This window comes from Hirundo rustica, chromosome 2 (genome assembly GCF_015227805.2).
Source record: "Hirundo rustica isolate bHirRus1 chromosome 2, bHirRus1.pri.v3, whole genome shotgun sequence".
NCBI classification, from domain to species: Eukaryota; Metazoa; Chordata; class Aves; order Passeriformes; family Hirundinidae; genus Hirundo; species Hirundo rustica.
In genome coordinates this window covers 111,603,028-111,625,906 of record NC_053451.1, presented here as the reverse complement: position 1 = coordinate 111,625,906, position 22,879 = coordinate 111,603,028, and the positions used below count along the sequence as shown (strand labels likewise).

Here is a 22,879-nt window from a genome sequence, read left to right as displayed (position 1 = left end):
GTGAGGCTTCCTCCATGACGAGTACGCTGTCAAAAGCAGCTGGCAAAGCTGGCAAAGCAGCGTTTAAAAGCGACAGAGAAAAGCACTCCTGTCCTTTGGAGCTGATTTTGCAGCAGAAGGAGGGGGGGGCGGCTGAGGGGCTGCAGGCCAGGCTGGGCCTTGCTGTGCTTCGGCATAGATCTCTGCAATGTCGATCCCAAAAAGCAGGGACAGAGCCAGCAGCAGGGCACAGGGCTGGGAGCTGTGCTGGTGCCTCTGCTGGGGAGCTCGAGGAGAGGAGAGGACTGGACTATTTCACTTGGAGAAGACCTACAAGGATCTTTTAGTCCAACTGCCTGACCTATTCAGGGCTGACCAAAATTTTAATCACATTGTTAAGGACATGATCCAAATGCCTCTTCGAACACTGGCAGGTTTGGGGCATCGACCACCTCTTCAGGAAGCCTGTTCCAGTGTTTGACCATCCTCTCAGTAAAGAAATGCTTCCTGATACCCAGTCTAAATGTCTCCTGACAGTGCAGGTTTGAACCAATCCCACGTACCCTGTCCCTGGATCCAGGGAGAAGAGCTCAACACCTCCCTCTCCATTTCCCCTCCTCAGGAAGCTGCAGGGAGCAATGAGGTCGCCTCTCAGCCTCCTCTTCTCCAAAGCAGAAACGCCCAGAGTCCTCAACCACTCCTCCCGGGACATTCCTCCCAGCCTTTTCACCAGCTTTGTTGCCCTCCTCTGGACACATCCAAGGATTTCAACATCCTTGTTAAACAGACAGGCCCAGCTCACAGTACAGTGGGAAAATCACTGCTGGCACCCCACTCTGCCGTGTCTGGTGCACCCCGGGATGGGCTCTGCACTCCTGGCTGCTGGAGCAACACCGACTCCTGCCCTGATCCCTCTCTGCAGGGCTGCCTCCAGCCACTCCTCTCCTCCTTGTACTTACGAGGCCTCTGCTTGTGAAGTGCTGAGATGTTGTAGGAGCTTGTCACGGTTTCCACACCCAGCTGGGAAACCACATTGTTCACCGTGCATGTGCCCCCACAGAAGCTACTCCACAACTTGACACTGGGATTATCACACACTGGTGCTGTGGAGTAACAGCCAACACTCTGACTTGCTGATCTGTGTAAACATCAGCTAGCAGGACAGATACATCTTGTTTATTTACATCTGTGCTCTGTCCTCCCATCAGGAGCGGGACAAGGACAAGGCAAAGAAAAGAGGTGTTTGTGTACATGTGCCATCAATGACGAAGAAACAGAAAGGAAAAATAGGTGTATGCTTTAATACTTGAACAGCCTGAGTGATACCTAGGGATTTAGCTATGTGAAAATAGCTATTTTGGTAACAGTACTGTGTGAGAAGTGAAGTGTAACTTCAAATACTACTGAGACATCCTCCCCCCACACTGAAGCAGCTGGTTCAGGCTAGCTCAGTCCTGCTTGGCTGTCACCTCAGTGCCCAGAGGAGAGCTGTCAGCTCCAAGCTGAGACCTAACCTGTGTTTGAACCCAGCTCTACCCTTTCCACCTGCTCTGCTCTCAGAGTTCAAGTTTTCCAGTTCAGCTCTCGGTTAAAGTGTCAGGACACCACCCCAGAAGCTGCTGAGTGGCTCTCCCAGCAGCACCATCCCAGCAGCTGCTGCTGAGGAGAAAAATCCCTTGTTTCTTGTGTGTCTTGTGTTCTCCACCATCACAGAGCTCCAGCAGCCAGGGAGGAGTCAGATGGGAACCCAAACTCAGGCCTTGGCTTCTGCCAGGCAACTCCTGGTACCCACAATGATCCCACTGTTGTTTTCTGCTCAGCAGTAGTTTCCAAAGGATGCTCTGTGTTCGAGTGTGTTTTCCTCTGATAGATAAAGTGGGCCAGGCAGGGGGACTCGGGCTTGCTGTGCAGAAGCTGCAGGACTCCAAGATCCCTGGCTCCGTGTGGGACTGCTCCAGTGAGATCTCTGCAAGCTGAATCTGCTCAGGGTGGGTGTGGAAGAGTTTGGGTGTGAGTCAGTCAGGGATGATTGTCCCACACTGGGTCCTGTCCCTCTCATTTTGTGGGGTAGGCACAGTCCCTCCCTTTCACAAAGCTCCACAATGAATGTCCAGGTGTAATGTGCACATTCAGCGTAGCTCTGGGTGCTTGGAAACAATAAATTCTTTATGACTTCTGTGGGCTGGAACTTACCTTAGGGGCAACAGTTAAGCTGGGTATTGCCTTTCCTTTCATGGTATCTCCCAGACAGGGACCAGGGTGATCTTTAGAAATAAATTATTTTCTATGCTCTAGGTGCCCAGATCCATCCAGAGTTGGTCATAGTCAACTTGGTCATAGTCAACTTGAATTCATTTTAGATTTGAAAACCCACTTGGTAGCTGTGGAATCAGGTTTGTAAGTTGCTTTTCTTGACACACTTTTGCATTTGTTTTTCTGCTTTGCTTTGTTGCAGATGGGTGCCTTTAAAAAACCCAGAGTTTGCCTACACACCTCCTGCCTCTTGCTCGCTGCACAGCTTGGCACAGCGTGGTACCATCCGTGTCCAACTCTCACCCGAGAGTCAGCTGCTCCAACAGGGAAAGATTTCTGAAGATTTTCAGGGATAATGCTGAAGGAATCAACCTTTCATTCAAACACACTGTTGTTTGCAGCATGCAAATAGCACATCCTGGGCATCCTGGAAGAGGATTATTCCAGGTTGTTTCATTTATTTCAAACCCCAGTGGCATTCATGGTGGGGTAATGACTGCAGACAGTTTGCTGAGGTGACCCATCAGCTGTGTGGGTTTTGTTGTGCAGATTTACCTGCCTTGTGGGCTGATGAAAGTTTTTAGGCCAGTTTGGTGGAGCACAGCAGCTCTCCTCCATCCTTTTAAATTTAGGGCTACAGACATCAGCAGAAAGTCACAGAGGTGACCCTGACCAGAGTATTTCCCAAGAGCCCTCTTTCCTTTCACAGCACACAGCTCCGTACAGCCCCACACCCTGCAGGCTGTTTGTGGGCAGCAGGGACAGAGCTGAGCTCAGCGCAGCCATGGCCCTGCAGGGACACTGCTGCAGCTCTTCCCTTCTCCCTTGGGGATTGGAGGCAGCAGTGAACTGCAGTGTTCCTCAGAAATGAGAGTTTCTTCTTCCTCATGGCCAGAGGGATTTGGGATGGAGACGTGTGTGGTGCAGAGGGTGCCCCTGCTCGAATAGCTGTAAAAAGGAAAATACAACGAGGGGTTCTGCTTTGCATTGCATAAGAAATGTAGGACTGGCAGTGCCCTCCTCTGTCTCCAAACTCAGATCCATGACAAATGTGCTGTAACATGCTGTTTATAAACTTGGTAGGCTCTGTCTTAATTACAGGCTTTTGCCTAAACTCCCAAGTTTTCCCCATATCCCCAGGGTGGGTGGCTCATCGAGATCCTCACAGCTCTGAGCTTTGTGGTGCACTACAGAGATTAAGTCAGCCAGAGAAAGCTGTGAGCATGAGGTGATATTTGTAAGAATCCAAGCAAAAAACTGCCCTTTTCCCATCTTGTTTCAGTCCCTTAGGGCGAAGTCAGGACCAGAGTCTGGCAGCTGCTCTTAAGCTGTGATTTTTAGAAGCATCTTGCTTCTTTATTTGGCACAAAGAACAGCAAAATCCGCACAGCCACAGCTCTTTCAAGGACTGATCTTAACGAGGAGTGGAGGGAGCAGAGGGAGGAGTGCAGCAGGGACTGGCCCAGAGGTGCCCAGTGTCCTGCAGAGGGCTGGAGAGAGGGACAGCCCCTGGCTGCTTCTTCCCTCCTTCCTTGTGGCCTCTCTCCCAGCCCTGGTGCTGGGACATCCTCCCTGCAACTGAGAGGGAGCCAGAATATCCTTCCTGCATCATTGTTTTCCTTCAGTGCTTTCCATATCTTCATTTTTAAGGAAAGAGATCCAAGTCTTACTCTGGTTCTCTTTGCTTTCCCAAATTTTCCTCCCCATCTGAATTGCACAGGCATTCAAATAAATAAATAAATAAAAATAACCTCCCCCATCCCATCCCATCCCATCCCATCCCATCCCATCCCATCCCATCCCATCCCATCCCATCCCATCCCATCCCATCCCAAATCTTTGCCAGGGTGTTCCACGTTGTCAGTGCAGGCTCAGCCTAGTTCAGTGGCAGAGGGAAGCTTAAGGCTGATGAAATGAAGATCACCTGAGCTGTGCAGGAACAGGCCAGCCCTGGAGAATTCATTCACATGTCCTCCTGAGTGTGGGATGTCCTGAGGGATAATGTCCCATGTAGGAATACTTAATTCCATCAGAACAGTCTTGTCCATTTGTGCTGCTCCAGTGCTTGCAAGAGATGCAGATTATAAACAACTTTTTGAAGGATTGGAGTGCAGAGACTACAATGCTTTGAAAAACAGGGACGTGACCAAAGCCAAATTTTAACAGAGACCAGAGAGGAAGAGCTTGAGGAGAAAAAAAAAAAAAAAATGGAGTTGAGAATGCAAATGTGTTTATTTTCCAGTTAAGATTAAGCTGCACGTTACAGGGAAATTCGTAAGGGAATTTGTCAGTATTTAAAGACTTCCGCTTTTTAGATTGTTTCCCCTCTGCCAAATATTTAATTTAGGCTACACTAACCAATTACTCCTACACAGTGCGGGAAACGATGGCAAGTAGGACTTGTTTCACCACTTCCAACAATCTGAATATTTCAGCAGCTGCGGAATTTTTAACGAATCAGGTCTGTGGCGTGAAAGTGGCCAGACACAGAGTGGAAAGAAGAAATAAAGGTGATTCCTGTGCTGATGGATTCCTGGGGACCTCTGGGTTAACAGAAAAAAAATCAAACAAAGAAACAAAACAAAACCAAAAAGAATAAAAAATAAAAGCAAACAAAACAAAGCAAAACAAAACCAGAAGAAGAAGGGGGGAAAAAAAAGAAAAAAAAAAAAAGGGATCAGAAGAGGAAGTAAACTGCAGACTGGTTGTTGTGCTGTCCCAGCCTGGACAGTCTGTCCCAGACAGGAAGCTGGTCCCATGACAAGATCGTGATTCCAATTGTGACATGTCAGAGACTGCTTTCCAGAGCGATATTCCCGGGATGGAGTGGCTTTTCTGGCCATTATCCCCTCACCAGGAGCACAGGAGACTCCAGCTCTGCCCTGGGATGGCCAGGGAGGCAGACTTAGAGGGAGCACCGCCCTGAAATCACTTTCTAAAATTTCAGGCTTTTCCCTGCTGTTTGGGTCCTGGGGAGGTGTGAGGAGTCAGCCCCTCTGACTCCTTCTGTCTCCCCTTTAGTGCTGACTTTTCCATTCCCTTGGATAAAACACGGTAGTTAAAGGACAAAGGTGAAATTGAAGTGACCCTTGTGCTGCAGGTCGGCACTGAGGCTAGTACACTCCAACAGTACCCTTTGTGTCCTGCTTATTTTCCTAATTCACTTGTGCTTTCTTTTGATTGGTTATTTTGTTTTTCTCCAGAAGTAACACACATCAAAGACAGCTTCTGGTCAGCATCACCTGTGGGATGATAGTGGTATAGGCAGAGTTTTCCTGCAGATGTTTTTCCTGGACTTCTATTTTTAGGTGGATGCATTCCTATTCATCTTCTGAGTTTATAAATCCTCATTTTTACAAAATATTGAGCATACCTTTTTTTATCTCCTTTGAAATATGGAAAGAGCTTAAAAATATTTTCACTTTTTATTAAGGGTACTGTTTTTAATGGGGAGAGGAATCTTCTCCCAAGGTTTCATTTGTAAAGACCAATGTAACACTGTGTGTGTGCACGCAAACATGCAGGAAGGAGATCAAAACCATTTCAAATGTAGAGAAAGCTTATCTTAGTTTGTGCTTTTTCCAGTTAAGCCTCCTCACCCCATCTGCTTCTCTGCATGACTGACAGCTGATTGCACTTCCTATTTCTAGCCTGTTTTCCTGTCAGGTTATCCAGAGCTGCTGCCAGGCTTTCCTGGGGAACACAACCCCGTTCAGCCATGGAGCAGAGCCTCCCTGCTCCCAAGGAATCCATCACAGCCTTGGACACAGCTCCCTGGAGTTTTCCAGAGGGGAGAACTGAGCATTCACCGGTGGGGTGGAGGTGGCTCAGACTCATCTTTCTCCAAAGGAGTCAGAGGTGCTCTGGAGCTGGCAGATCTGGCTGCCTCTTGGCTCTGCAGCCTGCAGAAAAGTTGGGATGGGCCCATGTAAAATAATTGGTACGGCTGTTTTTATGTATTCTTTCCTTTTTTTTTTCTTTTTCTTTTTTTTTCTTTCCTACAGCAGAGACTAAAAGTGGCAGAAATGGTTGAGAGCTGCTTTTTTTTCTCCAAGCTGTTGCTGTACCACAGTCAAGGTTTTGCTCACCTGCTGTAGGGTGCAGTTGGAGCTCCCATTTAGCTCTCCAGTGTTCCAAATGCTCTGCCTGATCACTTAGGTATTGCAGCAGGCTTTTTCTTACATCAGTTGCTTGGGTACTTTGACCATGCCATTGTAAAGAAGTATTTAAAATACAGGGGTTGATCAGGTGAGTAGATTGGCAGTGCTGAAGTCATTCAAGTGTGTGACTTTAAAGTGCTGGCCATCAGCTACCAGCTAAAATACTCTGAATTTATTTATCTTAGCCACTGTTTCTACATCCCTGGCCTAATGAAAAGCATATGTTCACTAAATTAAGGACATGTAAATCTGTCATCACAAATTCATGCACTGGAGCATAATTAAGTGGAATTCAACTGCTTTTGTAATCTTGTGCAACCATCAGTTTTGTTCCCCTTATGAAACATTTTAAATATTTTATGATGTATATTCCTGCCAAGAACTGAGCTATGTATTTTTGTTGATGTTGGGTGACATCAACAACACTAAATTTGATTGCCAGTGTCCTTTAGTGTGAATCCATCCTTCAGCAACAGAGGAATCTCTTCAAGCTCTGAAGGCACACTAGTAAGGCAAGTCCCTACCTAGGGATGGGATTTATATTCCAGGTGCTGTCCTCAACCACTGTAGTGCAGAGATGCAGTACATACCTTTCTGATCTATTCTAGAAACTAATTCCTGAGAGTTGTTACAGGGATCCAGGGGAATACAGAGCACTGGAAGTCCTGCGCATTCCTGGTTTTAGACAGCCCCATCTCCTGCCTGCCACACACAGATACCATCTGGAGCAGATGCTTTTCCAGCAGTTCAGGCAGGGGAGGGCACTGGGGCAGAGTACTTGGATGTTTGGCTTTGTGCCACCCGTCAGTTTCTGCTCTGTTTATTTGAGAGGAACGTGGCCACCTGGGCTTTCCGTCCCCTGTCCCTCAGCCTGGGCAGGAAGGACACGTTGCACAAGTCTGTGCAGAAACACCAGGGTGGTGATTTCACGCCACGAGTGGTAGGAGCCCTTTACAGTTCAGTTCCTCCACAGCAATGCTCTGCACTAGTGGCACAACAGGACAGGAAGTAAACTTCTGGGTTCCCCTTTTTTTTCTTTTGTTTCTTTTGTTCTGGCAGGTTTGGAATCTGATCGTTTCACTTCTGTGTGTCTTGACCTGTCTCCTTTTCTGTCCTGCAATACTTGTGTGGAAATGTTCTCCCCACTTCTACAAAGATGAAAACTCCCAAGAATATGGTTCAGGACCTGCAGAGGGGAAGATAAAAAATGCAGGAGAGTCCCAAACCCTCACTTGAGCAAAAAAAAAATATATTTTTTTAGAGAACATTTGTGACTTCTAGCTCAAAGCACCCATTTCACCATAGCCAAAAAACATGTCAGTATAGGATTCAGAATGTAATTGTTTTGGTGGGTTTTTGTTTTGTTTTGAGAGATGCTTATCTCCTTACCTAGACTCTGGCAGTGTGCTTCTTAGATCCATGCAGGGTGACCTATAAATCTCAGCAATCACTTGCCAGGTTGCTCAACATTTGCATTTCGATGTAATTTCTTCATTTTCACTTCCTCTTTTTAAACTGCTTTAGGCTTCCTTGGTCTATGTGTTGCTACAGCTGCAAGAACTCTGAAAGTAGCCTGCCACAGAGAAGTCTGGAAAGTTGATGCAGGCACAAATGCTGATTATACCTACCTCTGCCAGGTTTAGACTTTGGGGCATTATCTAGAAAAAGCAGCATACTGACTCTCTTCAAAGAACCCTTTATTTTATGGCTTATTTTCTCTTTTTAACCTAAGTATCAAAAGCAACACAGTCTTCAATACTGACTCTGGATTTTCTCCTTCTTCAGAGATTTCAGCACTTCTTGAGAACAGCTTAGGTACATCCCAAGCCAAATAGTGGACAAGATAAGACCAACGTCTGAAGAAGACCCAACCAAATACACATCACCCTTTGTGCCTGTCTTGGTTTTGAAAAGACAGGTGTCTGCTATGGAGAGGCAGGCCTCTCTAGGAAATGAGGAATTTGAATCCTTCCCTCCGTGTTATTATAATTTGGAAGATTAAAAAAAAACCCTTTTCAGTCAGAGCTATGGGAAAAGGAGTAACAGTCCTTTACTAGTAAATATAACAGGACAGACAAAACCCAACAGCAATTATAACAATAGTAGAACAGAACCAAGAACCCCGAGGACAAACGGTGGAAGCTCCGGCGCTGATGGCTGGAAGCCGGGCGCGGTGGGCTGTCCTCCGCAGGCACGGGGTGTCCTCGGCAGGCAGAGGGGGCAGTGCCGGAGAAGCCGCAGCGGCGGGACCCGGGCTCACCCAAAATCCAGCAGGACAGCGAAGAGACTCCAAATTCCTGGATACTCCAACAGATGATAGAATTCCCAGGACCAGACTCCTTCGTTAACTGTGGACTCCAGCAGCCAGCAGCCCCTGATCTCTGCTCCCCCGGAAGACCAAAGACACCCGACCCCCATCCTCAGCTCTCTCTCCCAGAGCTTTTTTCCCCTCCCCCAAACTAAGTGATCAGCTTCTTTTTGTCCAGGTTAAGTACTCAGCATTTAGTCTCCTAGCAGCTTGGGGGAGGGAAAAAATTCTACAGGAGACTTAACCCTCAACAGTGCCAGAGGCCAAGCTCCCCAAAGATAAAGTCTTTGGTGATCACATCACTACTGCTGCAGCAATTGCATCCTAAATCCCATGACAGCACTCTGTGGAGCCTGTCCCAGCCCGGTGAAAGCTGCCTGCTGCCGAATATTGCAGAACAACCCTCCTGCCCTGCTCCCTTTGTGCACACAGGATCCCAAAACCAGCTGTTATTATCCTTGCATCCCCTTCCTGCCTTGGCTTCTCCCTGTTGTCTTCCTTCACAGAGCTTCACCTGACAGTTTCACTGCTTTCATCACAGCTCTGTGCATAAAACCTATGACTTCTGCCATATCAGATAAATCTTTTTACAGTTTATATTCTTGGGGTGATTTAAAGAGAACAATCAAGAGCAGGTCTAGTAGTGTTGATGGCACGTTCATTCTAATTAACTTAATTCTAAGTATGAAAAGGCTATTCCTAGCTCAGCAATCAGAATTGTAATTGCCTGCTTGATTAGCAGTTATGGACCAATATTGTTGTATAATAAAGCGTGTCTGGCTTTCCTAACTCAAACTAAAGTGCAGGAGCTCGCTCTGGAGTGTTCAAAATGCAGCCTGTGCTGCACAAAGCATTTGGTATTTAAGACACAGTGCACATGACAGTGCTCAAAAGCACCTTTAGTACCAGCTGGAGGCCTAGAGCCATGAGAAGGAATAAATGTGGTACTAACAGGAGAAGTGGGAATTGCAATTCACCCTTCAAAGTAGTCTAAGAACAGCTTTAAAAAGTAAAATTAGAGCCTACAGCAGCAGCTGGGAGAGTGCTGACAGGCAGAGACCATCTCAATGGCAGGTCCTGCATTTAAACAAACTCTACACTGCCAACTTCACCCTGACTAAAACACAACAATTAAATACTTACCATTAATTTCACAGTCCCCTCAAACAACCAGCTCCTGTAAAACTCTGTACCAGTATCTGAAGTGGACTGCTAATCTGATCTGATCAAACCTCTGAGTCCACTGTTAGAGATGATAGAATTATTATTTAGATACTGCACTGGGAATATTTAAATTCTGTATTAGCAATAAATCTATTCATAATCACTGATATAATCACTGTGTCCTACTTCTCACACCTGGCCAGGAACCTTCCCTTGTCTACTCTGTCATGGTGTGTTACAGAATGTTCAATAATTACATTCCTGTCAGAGAAACTGCCAGTGCAACTCTTCCAGCTACTGGTATCAATCATCCAGATTACTTTAAATGCCATTAAAAGTAATTTCAGGTGATTGTAACATATACTACACTGCATTTCTTGGACTCAGGCAAACCTGAAATTTGCTCATTTCAACCCGAATCACTGTCCATGATCTCCAACACATGAACAACTTCAATGCCACCAATTCAGACATTCCCAGTAAATGAGACTAATTCAGTGAGAACATCTTTTCTGGAAGTGGAACAATTATCTCCTAACAGCAGAGAAAGTTTAGCACTGTCAGAGTCCAGGGCAAGATGATAAAAAAAGTAGTTTCCATTCATGCTGCTATAAAGTCTGGAAGATCTCCTTTTACCATAAGGGCAAATGAGTTTCTAAGAAGGAGGTAGTTCTAAAAAAAAAAATCCAAGCCAGGGATCAACCACTTGTTTTAACTACACTCACTACATGGTTTAGGAACATCCACAAGACAATTTTTCTTCTGAAGGACAGTTAAAACTAAACTGCTGCAGGCTTAAGGCCACTGTCACACATCAGATGCTGCCACACCTGCCCCAGTCAGCTGAACAAATCCTAAACAGAAGTAGCCACATCTACAAAGCCACAAGGAATAAATGCATTCCAGAACAACTGTTCTTTGTTTTATTGAATGGCTGAAACAGGACTATAATCCAGGTATACTTAAATCAAGTGTTGGTCCACACATATCATCCAAAAGAACTGATTTTTTTTATAATAATAACATCAACACAAATGGAAGGAACATGAAGCATCGTAACAGGAACTTTCAGCTGTACATGCCATTAGACCATGACCAGACTGGTGCTGCCTCAGGATTTTCAGACTGCACTGTATAGAGCAGCCACAGCAGAGTTCCTCACCCCCAACCATGACAGTTCTGGGCAGATCCTTCTGTGTGCAGCTCACCTCTGAGCCATCAACATGAGATCAAAATGCCACTTGTGCTACTAGAGTCCTAGGCTGATAGAAATACTTCCGTATTTAGTATTTTACTGAAGAATATTTACTTTCCTCTCTGAAGTTACATATAATCATCATAAATATTTACATCAAACATTTACAGCTGGTTCATAATATACAACACAACAATTTAGCTATATTTTTTAACCTTCTAGTGTAAAAGTTTCAAACATGTTGCTATCGTAATTTCAATTTATCTAGTTTGCACAGGCAGTACAGGGCAGTTCAAAAACTCATGTTACATGATAAAAAAAAATGGAATGATGTCACTTTAATAACAATTACTCCAGGGAGTGTTGTTTTGGCTTTTTTTATACAAGAAAATTTCAACTTCTAAACCCCATCTGGTGCTACTACTAACATTTAAAATAGTCTTGAAAGGGAGGAAAAAATACTTAGAAATAAATACACCTTGAAAAAATTTCCACAATTAACCATGTCAGAATATTTCTTTTTCACACAGACTCAAGGAGACCTTGCTCTTCATCATCTTCCTGTGCTGAAAGACGGTGCAGTTCAATCCATTCTTATCTTCTGGTTTGTCATCCTATAAATAATGCTGTCATAGCCAGGATCCATGTTCCAGAGGTTGTAGGAGATAACTATCACAGCTAAAGCAAGACCTATCATCATCCACAGAACAATGTTGAAGATCACAGAGTAGTCGTAGTTATACGGATAGGCAAGGTTATAAGGATTTTCTTTTTCACTCTGCAATAAAGAAAGTATTTATTACTTTAAAGTGAGCTCTCACACCAAACATCTTGACTACATCCAAAGTCTGAGCAACCTAAATAAGAGAGATGCACTTTTGCCTTGCCTGATGCAAGGGCACAGAATGCAAGAAAGTGATTGTGTGAGTGGCACCAGTGGAATCCAAAAGAAGAAGGCGACAGGAAAATGAAATCCAAAGTGCTGAACCTGGGGCACAACAACCCAGGTGACAGCAAAGGCTGGGGACTGAGCAGCTGGGCAGCTGCAGAGAGGGACTGGAGCTCCTGGTGGACAAGGGGAACAAGAGCCAGCAGTGCCTCTGGAACCACAGGACAACTGGAACCTGGACTGTGCCTGGAGTCCAGTCAAGGAAAACATGTCTTCCCACAGCTGCCTGGGGAGACAACACACAAAGGCAAATTCTAACAAGGCACAAGGGAAAAAGCTTTCACCATGAAAGTGGTTAATGTTTTGGAGCAAGAGAGGCTGTGGGACTTCCAGGGTTGGACTTCTCAAGAACTTGGCTGGACAAGAACCTGAGCAACTTGATCTAGCTCCTAAATTAGTCCTGCTTTGAGCAGTACTTTGGACTGGATGACCTCCAGAGCTTTCCTCAAGTGAAGTTACTGAATGACAAAGTGAAGATCAAGACACAAAAGTAAGCTGCACCCACACCTAGGACACAGTCAGTATTTTAGTCCTTAAAAAAATCAGTTCACTCAGGTGAACTGACAAACTTTGGATCACTCTCAATAAATGAGATGTAGAAAAATGTGGCTCTACTACCTGTGTAGCCTGGAGAATGGAGCGAGTCTTCCTTGAGAGGGGAGAGTTAAACTCCTTCACAGCCACCACTTCTACCACTGCATTCCCACCATACAGATTAAACATCTCATCTGCAAACTGGAAAAGAAAAGGCGGTTTAATTAAAAGTCTAGACTGCAGCCAGGAATTAAGCAGAGCTTTGTTAGCAAGAGGTAGTAAAACAAAAGATGTCAGCTTCAGGAACCATTATGGAAAGCCATAAAAGTTTACACTATTTTAGAATTTCACTAAGTGCCAATCTTCCCGAGGTTTACAAGGCCTCTTTCAAACCCCCAATCACTCTTCTCTTATGCCTCCTTTCTGGGCTGAAACTTACTCTTGGATCCCTTTTACAAAAGGCCCACCCCCCGCATCATTTCCTAACTGTGTGTCTGTCAGTTTCAACAAAATATTTAGGTTTTCAAACTCCCACTGGGAAACCATGAACCTGAATATTTTAATCTGGTCCAAATGCTAATATATCTAATATTTAAATATATTTGCTTAAGGTCAAAGAGGCCAAAGAGCAATGCTTAGAGAAAACAAGTATTTGGCCTAACAAACTGAAGGTTTTGCATTTTTTCACCACACTTTGGAAACTCTCAAAAGTGACTGATCTTAATAAAAATGTAACTAATGATCATGTAAGACCTGCAGAAGAATTACTTTCTTGAGCACACTGATGGATGAACATCAGTTCTTTTAAAGTCTTAGCAATTTACATTTACACAGCTTTGTGAGCAAGGGTAAATTAACCACTGCACCTTGGGATAAAGATACTTCCACATTTCCAAGAGCCTCTTTTTGTGAGACATTCTGCTGCTTTCAAATGCAAGGTGTTTAAGAAAAACAAACACACCAAGTCATGTTGATACAAGGTTTCAATACACCCCTACTCCTTTATTCAAAATATCTAAACACATTGTAGAATCATGCCAACGCTTTCCAGAGAGGCAAATTGTAACATTCAATTTTATAACTAAACAACAGCATTTTAAAAACCAAACAACAAAAACAAGCATGAGGCAAGCCAGCACTAATGAAGTTACATCTCACTTCTTTGTAGTTAAAATAAAAGTTATTTTCTTAGTATTACCACAAGTTTTGTTCATTTGGTAGACAATATACCTTCTGCAAAGAGTCTACAAGAATTTGAGAAGCATCCTTGAACTGCTGAGAGTCTTCCCCATATCGCTTTCCAACCTCTTCCAAACCAGACAGTTCCAGGGAATAAAGGTCTGGAGAATGATCTTTGGCTAAGTGCTTGTGTCGAGACAGCTGTGGCACAACATTGAGGGCAGAAAGAAATGAATTCACACACCGGTTACTTTAAAAACACGTTGCACAAAATCGATTTACTTCGACTAATCCAGCCTCACTTTTTACAGTCCTATTTCATAATTAGGAAATGGAATTCTTGCCAACAACTAGAAGACATCCATAATTGTTTCTTTTTTTAATTCTACTGAATAAAGCAGATGATCACTATGTAGCATCTGTTGCTAACATGAGGTTACATACACATAACAGGGAGTGTACTAAAAAGAAATAGAATACTTATTGACATCAGAATCTTTGTTGTGTAATTGCCATGAGAATAAAACTCAGAGAAAACAAAAACACTTAACTACAAGACTTAGATAATATAATCTCCTTGCTTGAAGCTGGCCCTTGCAAAGCTCAGTAGGTTGCAACTTCTACCTTGTGCTGTCCATATACAAAAGTAGTTTGAGATGTATCATCCAACAGTCAGAAAATCTAACCAATACAATCCAAATTATCTCAAAGGAGAGGAATTATATTCTTGCATTTCTGCAGGTGAGAAGATGCAGCACTGATATTTGCCTGCACAAGACAACAGTCTCAGAAAATAAGGAATTTAATCCCATCTTCCCAACCATTTAAACTGCAGCACTTCCAGGCTGCAAAACAAAACCAAATTGTCCTACCTCATTTTCTCAAGAGCTCCATTTCTCTCCACTAGCCCTTCACCTAATGAGAATTTTTGAGTTGTCACAACTCTGTCTTTCACTTCAGTAGTTAAAGGCTGCAGCTTAAAGGGCACACAGGAAAAACCAAAGCAAAATGAAACAAAAGACCCATACACCACTGCCCCACTAAAACAGACCCTAAACCACAGCAACAAGACAGCAGCTTCTTAGTAAAAAAGATCCTCAGAATTAAAAGCTCACCCCTCCATTGGAGCATTTCCACCACCATCGCTATTCATGACACAAAAGCCACTGCAGTCTTTTCAGATAAAGTGATATTTTGAAGTAAAATGGTGGACAGGGCAAAGAACATGCTCTTAACTACCATTATACTTCTTAAATTAGACACCAAAGAAAGCCCCAGCAAATTCTTCATTGAGTATTTCAGAATTCCCCCTGTTCTGACCAAACACAACACAAAAGAAAACTAGGGATGATTAAGGTTCTCATTCACAGTTGCAGTGATGGCGCTGATACAAATAGAATGCATTATTTAAACTGATGGAACCAGCTGATGACACACTAGAATATCTGTCACTGGTTGCCAAGTACCCTGGCTATGGCTTCTCAGCTTTAAAGACCTCTGAAGTTTGTGACACAATGGAGGGGAAAATGTTTCAAAACACCTTACCAGGCTTGCAATATCATGTAGAACTTGAAGTTCTGACAGAAAAAGCAAATCAACCTGAGGGAAGAGGCAGAGACAGGTATGAAACCCAAGTTAGGGAAGTCTTGTTTTGTTGCAATTATTTTATAACAGTTGTCTGCTACACCATCAGAATATGCTAAGAGGAAATAAGTCTTTCAATAAAGTTACTCAGAAAAAATGTTTCAACTTAGTTAACTCAGTTAGAAAAAATTAGGAATGGGCTCTTAGGCAAAGAAAGAGGGAAGAAAAAGCAGGAAAGGAGAAAAGCACAAGCTAACTAAGAATATTAGAAAAAAACCCATAGAATTTCCCACAGATGAATGGGTTTTTTTACCTCGTTGTTCCTGCTGAGGGAGTTGAGAGGGAGGGAGCTGAGGATGGAGTTGTCCTGGAACAGGCGGTTCCGCAGCTGGCGCAGTGTGACCGAGAGATCCTCAAACACGGCGTTGGCCTTGCCCACCATGTACACCCTCTGCAGGAACAGCCACTGGTTACTGACAGCACAGCCCCCTGCTCCTTTTCTCCAGTCACACACCAAAAACCAATCATGTCTGCAACCTCCAGTCCAGAATTTCATGTGATCCGCTGGGTTTGCTCCAGCCACACAAGCGCAAAGAGGTTCCCCTATTTGGGATACGTGGAACCAGGAGTGAAGCAATACTCACTTCCTCACTGGGGGCCAGCTGCAACACCACGGGCATCTCCTCAGAAAACAGAGCATGGATGGCATTTGCAACTCTGTCCAGACTGAGAGGAACGGCCTGGAAAACAAAGTCTAGTCAGATTTTTGGGTTAAACAGGGGCTACTGGTCTTAACTACAATAGAAAAGTAAAGGCTATGCACACATCCAAAGTGATAATAAGTAATAGGAACCTAAGTGCAAAACAAAGCATCACCTGTGGATCTGCGAACATACATTTTATTTATGTGGCAGACACAATATATTTTGAAGAACTCCAAGGGACCGTGAGTGTGAATTAAAAGGATTATTTAGGCTTAGACTATAGCCTTGGTTCATCAGTAAAACAAGACCAATAAATATAGAAGCGATGCAAAAGGGGAAACAATCTCACTGCAAACGGAAAGTTATGAACCACAAAAAATGGATGGGTGAAAATATACCAACAGAAAGATCAACTGCTGAAACAAAAAAAAGACATATTAAAAAAAAACTACTAAAAATAGAATAAATGCTAGCACAGTATAGTGCCTTTACTGGCAAGCTAATAGAACTGTTTGTTTTTTAAAACACTTACTTGTGGGTTTTATTAAAAAAAGACGTAGAATGGCACATTTCCATTCACTACTTAAAGTGTCCTATGACAGAAGAGGCAACGGCATAGATTTAAATCCAGGAAATTTTAACTTAACACAACAACCAATTTTTTTAATCCAAGGTTGATCTAATACTGGCAGAGGTTGCCCAGAGGTGATGGAGTCTCCATTTGTGGAGATGCTCATATCCTGACTGGACACAGTGCTGGTCAGCCTGCTCTGGCTCATCCTGCTTGATCAGGGCATTGGATGAGACCATTTCCAGAGCTCCCTTCCAACATAAAGGATTCTCTGTTGCTGTAACAAGCCTGAGAAGCCTTAGCAAAACCAGGCAGTGATAGATAAATGTAACGTGTGTTGATTTCTCCTTGATACAATATAATGGAATGGTGTCTCTAAGTGCTGTATTTCACAGTCAAGTACTTGTGGAAAACTCAAAAGACCACTTAGAGGGTGATACATCAAAAAAATCAATCCATATAAAATGTTATCACACACTCAGCTGAAGCAAAAAACTTAACAATGCTGATTTTGAGATATTAAGTTACCGTGGGAAGAAGTGGATTGGTACAAAGATTAAAATGAACTGGTTTTCAAGAAGAACATGCTTTGGTCAAACAAAGCATGTTGAACTCAACACAGGAAGCCCTGGGTGATCCCAAGGGCCTCCTACCTTGTACAGAACCCTGACAAGATTACTGAGCCATCAGTTTAGGGGATATGCAAACTTCAAGGGAAGTAGGAAATAAGTGAACATCAGGGACTAGAGCAGAGAATCATGTACTTGTCATTAGACCACAGAGACCCAGGAATCACGTGACAGCTCCAAATATGGATACTCACATTCTCAATGGGGTAAGAAAACCCTTTGACAGGCAACTTGTCCACGCCCTTCACTGTCACCAGCACAGTGGCTTGTGGCCGGTGAAAGAGATCACCCACACCCAGCCCAGGCCAGGGGAGGTCCTGGTACAAAATAACAAAAAAAGTTGTATTTAACAGGCAAAGAGAAGAGTCCTTCCCACTATTAAAGCAAAACAACTTATTATCCTGTTAATGCCTCTGTGCAGGACAGCCTATTGGAAATTTCACGGGGAAGTAAGTTAACACTACAGTGCTTTCACCCTGAGTAATGCCAGTCAACCATGAAGGAACTGTTAGTTTAAAAGCTGCCAGTAACTTCACAGCAAAGTCTACACTAAGAAAACATTATATATAATGGATACATGAGGAGTTATTTCCCATAATTAAATTATAAATACTTTAGTCTGTATTTAGTAAGTGAAGGTTGAACTTAAAAAAACCTACTAACATCTTGATATATCCAGCACAAGAAAGAAACAGGGTGGAAAGGGAGGGAAAGAGAGGGATGTGTCAATCACAACAGGCAACTAAACTTAAATGTACAAATTTGCACAGAAATATAAAAAGATTTCTTAGTAGCTTACTACAATTACAGATCAGTAAGAGCACAGTGGAGGCTGACTGGTTTATTCAGGCACAAAATAAAAATTCATTTGTCAGGAATAAAGGCAAACAGATTTTCCCATGTGTGTAAATGACATAACTGCCCTTTTAATTGAAAGCCAATTTAATTCATTTTAGAATTAAATGTCATTGACGTTACAATATGTATCACCTCACAGAAACAAAGGAAAAAACCTTTAAAGCATCATCAGTGACAAAAATGGGGCTGGGTTCTGTTTTCCTTTAACAAGGGAAGAACATCGAATGACTCTGAGAATTCCCAATGTATTGCACTAAGAATTCCAGATTCTCTACAGTGGTCTTGCTGCACTGTCAGTTTATGTTCCTAGACTACAGCTTTGATGTGAGCTGCAAAAGAAGTGCCTGGGCCCTGCAGCACTCTCCTTCCCAGGGCTGGGAGGTGGATCACTGCCCACACAGTGATCTCTGCCTTAGGGACAGCTTTCAGGAACTCTGGGTTCCAGGCCTGAACTGAATAATCATCCAAATACTTCCTTCCCTGCCTGATTTGAGGATTTGAATTATTAGTAACAACTATTTCTAAAGGATGCTACAGACCCATCACAACAAATGAATCCCAAGCTGTGGCAAAGGCACAGAGTGAGTACTGAAACACTTTTTCCCTTGATACCCATGACATGTCTCTGGATGACCAGGATGCCAAATGGACAGAATAGGCCAAACTCCACTGTTTTTCTGGGTGTCTTAACGTGCAACACACACAATACCATTCAATATATTGGTTTTTCCTGATAAAATAATCCAAATTTACTCCCCACTCATATGAGTTTGTTACTAGTCTGATGACAAAAAAAGCAGAATTAATTGACAACAAGGTATTTTCAAATTCCAAAAGAGGCTAAGCAGCCTCGCATTTAAACCAGCCTTATCAGACCTCTTCCCTAGCTGATGTATGGAAGAAATGAGAACTGGCTGACCTCACCAGCACTGGGAGAATGCCTCAGCCTGCAGATTTCAGTATCGGGCTGCACACAGACACTGCCAAAGATATCTGGCTGTTACACTTCCATCTACTGCTTCAACAGCCACTCATCCCTGCTGAAGCCCAGCAAAAAAATTCAGTAGGCAAGATGGAACCAATCCAAGGGCTCCTGCTCGTGTGCCCCACTTTAAATGTTGCTAATGTTATATTTGAATACTTAATGTGGAGAAGCACTACCACAAATCGTGTTGGTTTTGGATTGTTTCCTAAGTAACCAACATACTTGTTCTAACTCTGCTCAGCAGACAGGTTTGCTGACCTGACAAAATGCCTGCCTTGCCAAGCCACTTCTCAATCTTCATATTACCCAGGAGCAGAGCCTGACAGAGAGCTTGTGTGCAAGAAGTGACAGTGGTTCCACAGATCCTCAGTCTGTGCCCATGGATGGGGGGATACAGCACACAGCTGGGTCTCAGAGGAACTGAGGAACAGCACTGGAAAGCCTCTGCAGGCTTCCCTCTACAGCTGGTGACTCAAATTAGCCAGCTAGCACAGCTTCCGGCTGCTCATATGACCCACACAGCTCTGTCCTGGAAACCACCTCTGTCAAGTCACGCATTCCTCAAGACAACCAGGGCAATATTTTATACATTCCAGCACATGACAGGAAGATTTGCATCTTGAGTGAGCAGGTCCGTAGCTTTAGAGGCATTGCACAATCAAGACCTGGAACGTACTTCTTCAACAGAAAAGCCCATGGTCAGTGCAGCAACATCTGGGATCCGCTCGCCCGGAATTGGCCAACTTCCATCTCGGAAAGCAACCGACTGAGGTGATCGTAAGATACTGAACTCCCCACCACATACACCTGAAAACAGACATTAAAAGCTGTCAGAGTTCCTGAAATCTTTTTCTTTATGTAACAGGGAAAAGACCATATTTGAGCTTTCATTTCTTCTTCCTCCCTCCCATGCCTATCAGTTTATGGAAAGCCAGGAATGAGAACTGATCATTTTAATGCTGTGGAATACAAAATAAGGTTTCTATACAACAATGACTAAGATTTAACAGATCCATATCAATGAAAACAGGACTATTACTCAAACAACAGCACAGTTCTGTGTAACAAGCTACAAGCAGTCTTACAGTTCAGAGCTGGTAAAGTGAACTCTCAATGGAGCCAGGCAGACTCCAAAATCCTGTTAAGCTCACAAAGCACCAACACAGCTCTGTTTGCTTCCGGGACTGCTTGGCACAACACCTCTGTTCATGCAGGCAACAGCCAGAGCCACTGAGCCCAGAGCCGGGAAGTCCAGTGGAATTGTCAGTGCTGGCTTAAACCAGGCACTGCCAGGACAACCTGGCTCGTGCAGAACAGCTCTGGTGTCCCTGCTCTGCCTCATGACACCGTGAGATGTTTGTCTTCCTTGGATGCAGCACTGGACCTGAGCTGATGGTGTGGAGCCACAATCTGCCACGCTGGCTTTTCACTCACCTGGGATCCCCCTTCACTCTCTTCCCCAGTACCCTGAACAGTAAAGTTGACTAAAGGCATATTTCTAAACTGTTTTAGGATGACAGTAATTTACTGCATAATAAAGTCAGGAAGGACTCCACAGAAATAAGAGATGGGCTTGTTTTAACCTGGCTTCATATTTTAAAGTCACTTAGGCACAGCTGCAATACTGTGTACATCAAAATTTATCTAAATAATTTTAAAAACTTATTTGCTGTATATAAGCAGTAACATGCACAATGCAAAACTTCAGTCATGTGCTCCCCAATGAGCAATGTGAATAGGTTGCCACCAGAAAACTGATTTGATACAAGAAAGTCAAGTGATAGAGTAACAACTATTTGCAGGCCTGTATGTTCAAGTTCTAGTTATACAATGAATCTGATTGCATACCTCAAAATTACATGTCTGTCTAAAGAAAACAGAAGTGTTTATTCATATGATCCCTGAAAATTGATTACCGATCCAAGCAGTGATATACAAGTTTTCCAGGGCATCTACAGACCTAAAGGCTATTCACAAAAACAATGCAATAGTAAAGTGATGTGTTGTGCAGCTAAAAACTTCCCTAATGTTAATTTAACTAATGTGACCTTGAAGATGCTGTTCAAAGCCTGGCTCACGATCACGCATACAAATGTTGACAGTAAATCTGAGCTATGTTATGAAAAACACACCAAAGGACAAAGTTCTGAGATGCAGGCTGGGAGGGGGGAAAAGGAAGGAAAGAGGCCAGGCTAAGTGATATTCATGGAGTAGATTCAATAATTTATTTAAATTGATGTGTTCCTCGGGTGGCCTGCTATCAATTTTAATGGGGGACCAACCCATATCTTGAAGGGCAGAAATGTTTCCAGACTAACTTCTTTAAGTAAGAATTTACAAAATGGCTACAAATCCATAAGATTTCAGATGCTGCTCTCCACAAGGCTGTTGCACAGTCACATCATTTAGGACAAACGGGCTTACTTAGGGCAGGATTGCTCAGGTGACTAAAAATCAGAGCATTAACCCTTCACAACTGAATTTCCCTCACTTCTTGAAGAATACAGCGATTAAAACTAAACTTGAAGTTGGGAACATCAGCAGATTCTCTCTAATTCCCAACAGAATAGTTAACCGAATTCCTACAATGCCAAAGTTGTACCTCAGGTTCTCAGAAGCCTTTGGGAACTTGGAGAGCTAAGGAACATTGACTGAGAAATATTTACAGGGCCTGGAAGTGGCATCACAAGCCTGACTCACAGTGGGTAACAGAGAGGCTACAGTGACCACAGAAACAGCTCAGCAAAACGTGAAAATTTGTACAAAATAACAAAATTATGTGTGTCTGTCACAGAATCATCAGAGTTGGAAGAGACTTCTAAGACATCAAGTCCAAACCTCCATTCCAGCACTGCTACCGTAACCCCTAAAGCCCTAAAGCAGATCACCCAGATCCTGACGCCTCCTAAACACCTCCAGGGGTGGTGACACCATCACCTCCCTGGGCAACCTATTCCAATGCCTCAGCCCGGCAATGAAAACATTTTTTCTAATATCTGATCTGAATTCCTCTGTCTCAGTTTATAGAATTGAATTTTAATATAATTTGTATACAATATAAATTAATTTAATAAAGTAACATACTACATATAATTACACACATGCGTTACATTACCTAAATTTATATAATAATTTTGTTATATACTTGTATAAAAATTATATAAATAATTTTATATAACGAATTTACACAATGAAATTATAGAAACTTATAATTGAATACAAACCAGCCCTGGGACTGAAAGGGACAGGATAAAAGGGTTCGAGCACGGTCTCTGGAGGTGGATGGGGGATGGGGGCAGGGAGCTGCAGCACAGTGACAGCCCCCGCTCCTGCCCCTCGGTCCTGAACCCGGCACCCACAGCCACAGCCAGCCCCCCTCACCTTCCCCCCTCCCCAGTACTGCGGCCTTTCCCGCAGTCTCCCCCTGCAGCGGCCGGCCGCCCCTCCCCGTTACCCCGGCGCTCCCCCGAGCCGGTCCGTCCCCGCTCACCCACCGGCGACACAGGCCGCTGCCACCAGCGCCGCCAGCCCCAGGGCCCGGCCGGCCCAGCCGCACCGCCCCATGTCCGCCATGAGCCACCGCCGGGCCGCGCCGCGGGCAGACACACCGAGCGCCCCGCCCGCCGCCTGACAGACAGCAGCCGCAGCCAATCGATGAGCGGAATTCAGGAGGAATGGGCGGGACTCCGCAGAGCTGACCAATTGGCGTGCCGTCGCTGTCACGGGGCTGAGCAGTCAGCTGTGGCGCTAAGGGCGGAGTCTCTGCTTGAGTGGCGTTCCCGCTTGGCCAATCAGATCTGGAGAGGTCTCTGCACCGTTTTCCTCCC

General features: G+C 44.0%; 1 protein-coding gene across 1 annotated transcript; it reads right to left on the bottom strand.

Moving 5' to 3' along the window:
- Nucleotides 1–10,764: 10,764 nt before the first annotated feature.
- ATP6AP2 (ATPase H+ transporting accessory protein 2) lies at nt 10,765–22,672 on the bottom strand. The gene is made up of 9 exons (XM_040056238.2): nt 22,547–22,672; nt 19,729–19,859; nt 17,404–17,526; nt 15,950–16,045; nt 15,619–15,756; nt 15,267–15,320; nt 13,773–13,922; nt 12,627–12,743; nt 10,765–11,837 (listed from the first exon to the last, which is right to left on the bottom strand). Exons 1-9 carry the CDS (start codon nt 22,623–22,625, stop codon nt 11,643–11,645), a joined length of 1,083 nt encoding a protein of 360 aa, XP_039912172.1. The 5' UTR covers nt 22,626–22,672; the 3' UTR covers nt 10,765–11,642.
- Nucleotides 22,673–22,879: the final 207 nt, after the last annotated feature.